This window comes from Filicampus tigris, chromosome 15, assembly GCF_054856515.1.
Source record: "Filicampus tigris isolate MCC_2025a chromosome 15, RoL_Ftig_1.0, whole genome shotgun sequence".
NCBI classification, from domain to species: domain Eukaryota; kingdom Metazoa; phylum Chordata; class Actinopteri; order Syngnathiformes; family Syngnathidae; genus Filicampus; species Filicampus tigris.
The window spans coordinates 877,501-880,000 of NC_141231.1; the positions used below are offsets into that span (position 1 = coordinate 877,501).

The 2,500-nt window shown below is 35.2% G+C and overlaps 1 protein-coding gene across 5 annotated transcripts in view; it reads right to left on the reverse strand.

Annotated features, from left to right (window-relative positions):
* The window catches only part of mvb12ba (multivesicular body subunit 12Ba), a 68,793-nt gene that overhangs the window by 2,262 nt on the left and 64,031 nt on the right, over positions 1–2,500 (reverse strand). For all 5 annotated transcript variants that reach the window (XM_086053281.1, XM_086053278.1, XM_086053280.1 and 2 more), the window contains one exon: positions 288–347. In XM_086053281.1, coding sequence (XP_085909407.1) covers positions 288–347 — 60 coding nt within the window. The remainder of the gene's footprint in view (positions 1–287; positions 348–2,500) is intronic.

Genomic DNA, 2,500 nt, shown 5'->3' on the forward strand with positions numbered 1-2,500 from the left:
CAGAATGCCTTGTTTCAACTAGTCAGCTTGTATAGAACATATTCTTGACAAAAAATATGTTTGGGTTGACTTCTACTTTAAGTACTGAAAAGAATAGGCCCATCCATTTCTGAATTAAGCACACCGAAGAATATGCCCCTATGAGCACATGGTATGTTTGCTGAACTAAAATCCTGTAAGGTAACATACACTAAATAATGTGACACGTCGATAAATGGACTCTCATGTTACGAATCAAGTGTTTTTTTGTTTTCGTTTAATTAAATCAATATACTTGAAATACTCACTTCTTTCTCAATTTCAGCCAATGTTTTGATCGTAATGCCAATGAGATCCATCTGCTGCAACTGAAGAGGAAGACAATGACGAGTCAGACAAGTCATCCAGTAATGTGAAACATTTCTATAAATAATGTTAATGTTATGCAGTAATAGTTGTACAACAGAACTAGCCCAAACGTGTCATGTAATTCTTACCAGCTACCGTACAAGCTGAACTAAGCTATATGACGTAACATGTACAGTAATTCCTCGTTTATCGCGGTTAATGGGGACCAGAACTCCCTGCAAAAGGTGAAAAACCGCAAAGTACGATTTACTCACTTTAGGAATTTTTGTGTATGTGGGTACCAAAATGTTAAAAAATATGTCAGCGGTATTTATACTTTACATACACAGTATTTTACTTAAATATATATAATTATAAAACCTTATACAGCAATTTTGGAGAAAAATATGGTGATGGATAGTTATTGTCCTTGATAAGAAACTAAGATACCAAATGCGAGACAGTCAATAGCATGGATGAGACTGGCGAGATACTACTAAGGAAGATGCTGGGTGAGGCTGCGATGATGCACAGCCAATCAGCTAACGGGATTAATCCTGTCGTGCGCTAATTGGTTGATCTCGCACTGTGGACCATTCATGTGTATGTTGTATGAGTGCCCGCGGGTATGTACAAAGCCTCTGAGTCAACTCATCTCTTTGTTTGATATGCTGGTAAACCTTCTCTCGCACATCAACATGAAACAACACGTCTTTCCGCAATATGGCCTGACGGTATGGCTGCATTTTTTTTTCCATTTGTATTTTTTTATGAATATTTTTGAAAACCCCGCGATGCACTGTGGCCGTGAACCGCAAAGTGGTGGGGGACTACTGTATATCAATACACAAAACATCAGGAGTTGAATTTAGAAATACACACAAAATAAAATACAATTCCTTTTAGGAGATACAGGGAAATGAAGTTCTTTGACCAAAATAACAAAAAATAATTTCAAAAAAATGCACAAATCTTTTTGATAGGGAAAGCAGAAATAATAATAATATAGGTAACGACTAATCATGGCTCAGCCTCAGAAAACAGGTGAGCCATGATTGGACGTTACCTGAGCCCTGAGCATTTGTGATGTCATTTTCAGTCGACAGAAGTGACAAAATGGCCGCCCCCTGAGATGGCTAAAAAGGGGTGGATTTTGCTGCTTAACTCATATTCCACAAAAGCAATATGAATCAGAATGACATTTTTCAACTAGTTCATAGAACATATTCTTGAAAAAAATATGTTTAAGTTGATTTCCCCCTTTAACGAAAACCTCAACATCTTCATTTCCATCACCTCCAGCGCTCCTTTCTGTGTGTTAACTTTTCATATCCGCTATATTTGCAATTAATGTTGCAGATGAAATGATGTTAAATTTGCCTACTTGCCATCTTATCAGAGATATAACAGAAATAATGAAATTATGCATCGTGAGAAATTAAGAAACTAAAGACAATATGTTTGTATGTATGCCACCATGTATTTTGGAATGACACGAGTACAGAAAAAAATGATCTGGGCCCAGTACACACGTAAATGATAGCATCAAAGATTGAAAGAATTAAATTATTTTAATTAAACCTTGTGCATTATCGTGACCTGCATAATTGACAATCTAAGGTTATTCGTTAACAAACGTTCCCATATTAATGTATAAACGTGTTCGTATTTACAGTATATCTGGAAGTGAAAGTGCAGATAAACAACACAAAACGCGTTTTACTCATAAACAAAAGACATCAACATAAACACATATTGTAACGAGGGGTCGGCGATATGGCAAAAATCATATCATCATATCATGATTTTTTTAAAATAAAATCACAATCACGATTTTATCATGATTCTTTTTTACGCCGTTTTTTTAAGACTAATTTGCACATTTCTGACCATTTTCCTCATGTTAAACATAAAACATTTAAAATGTGTATAAAACTCTAAAAGAAAAAACTGACATTTTAAGTCAGTTAAGCTTTCTGAACAGGTTTTAATTTAAATAGTGACAATTTTTATCAAAATGTGCAGTGAATGTAAACAAAAGGTAACAATGTAAAACACAGCTCGTAAGGCGGGTCTAGTTCTTTGAAGAGTCTTTTAAACCCCTCGTTTTCCACTGTTTTAATGGGAATCGTGTCTTCAGCAAGGTAATAAGTTACTGCCTCAGTTACTTCTT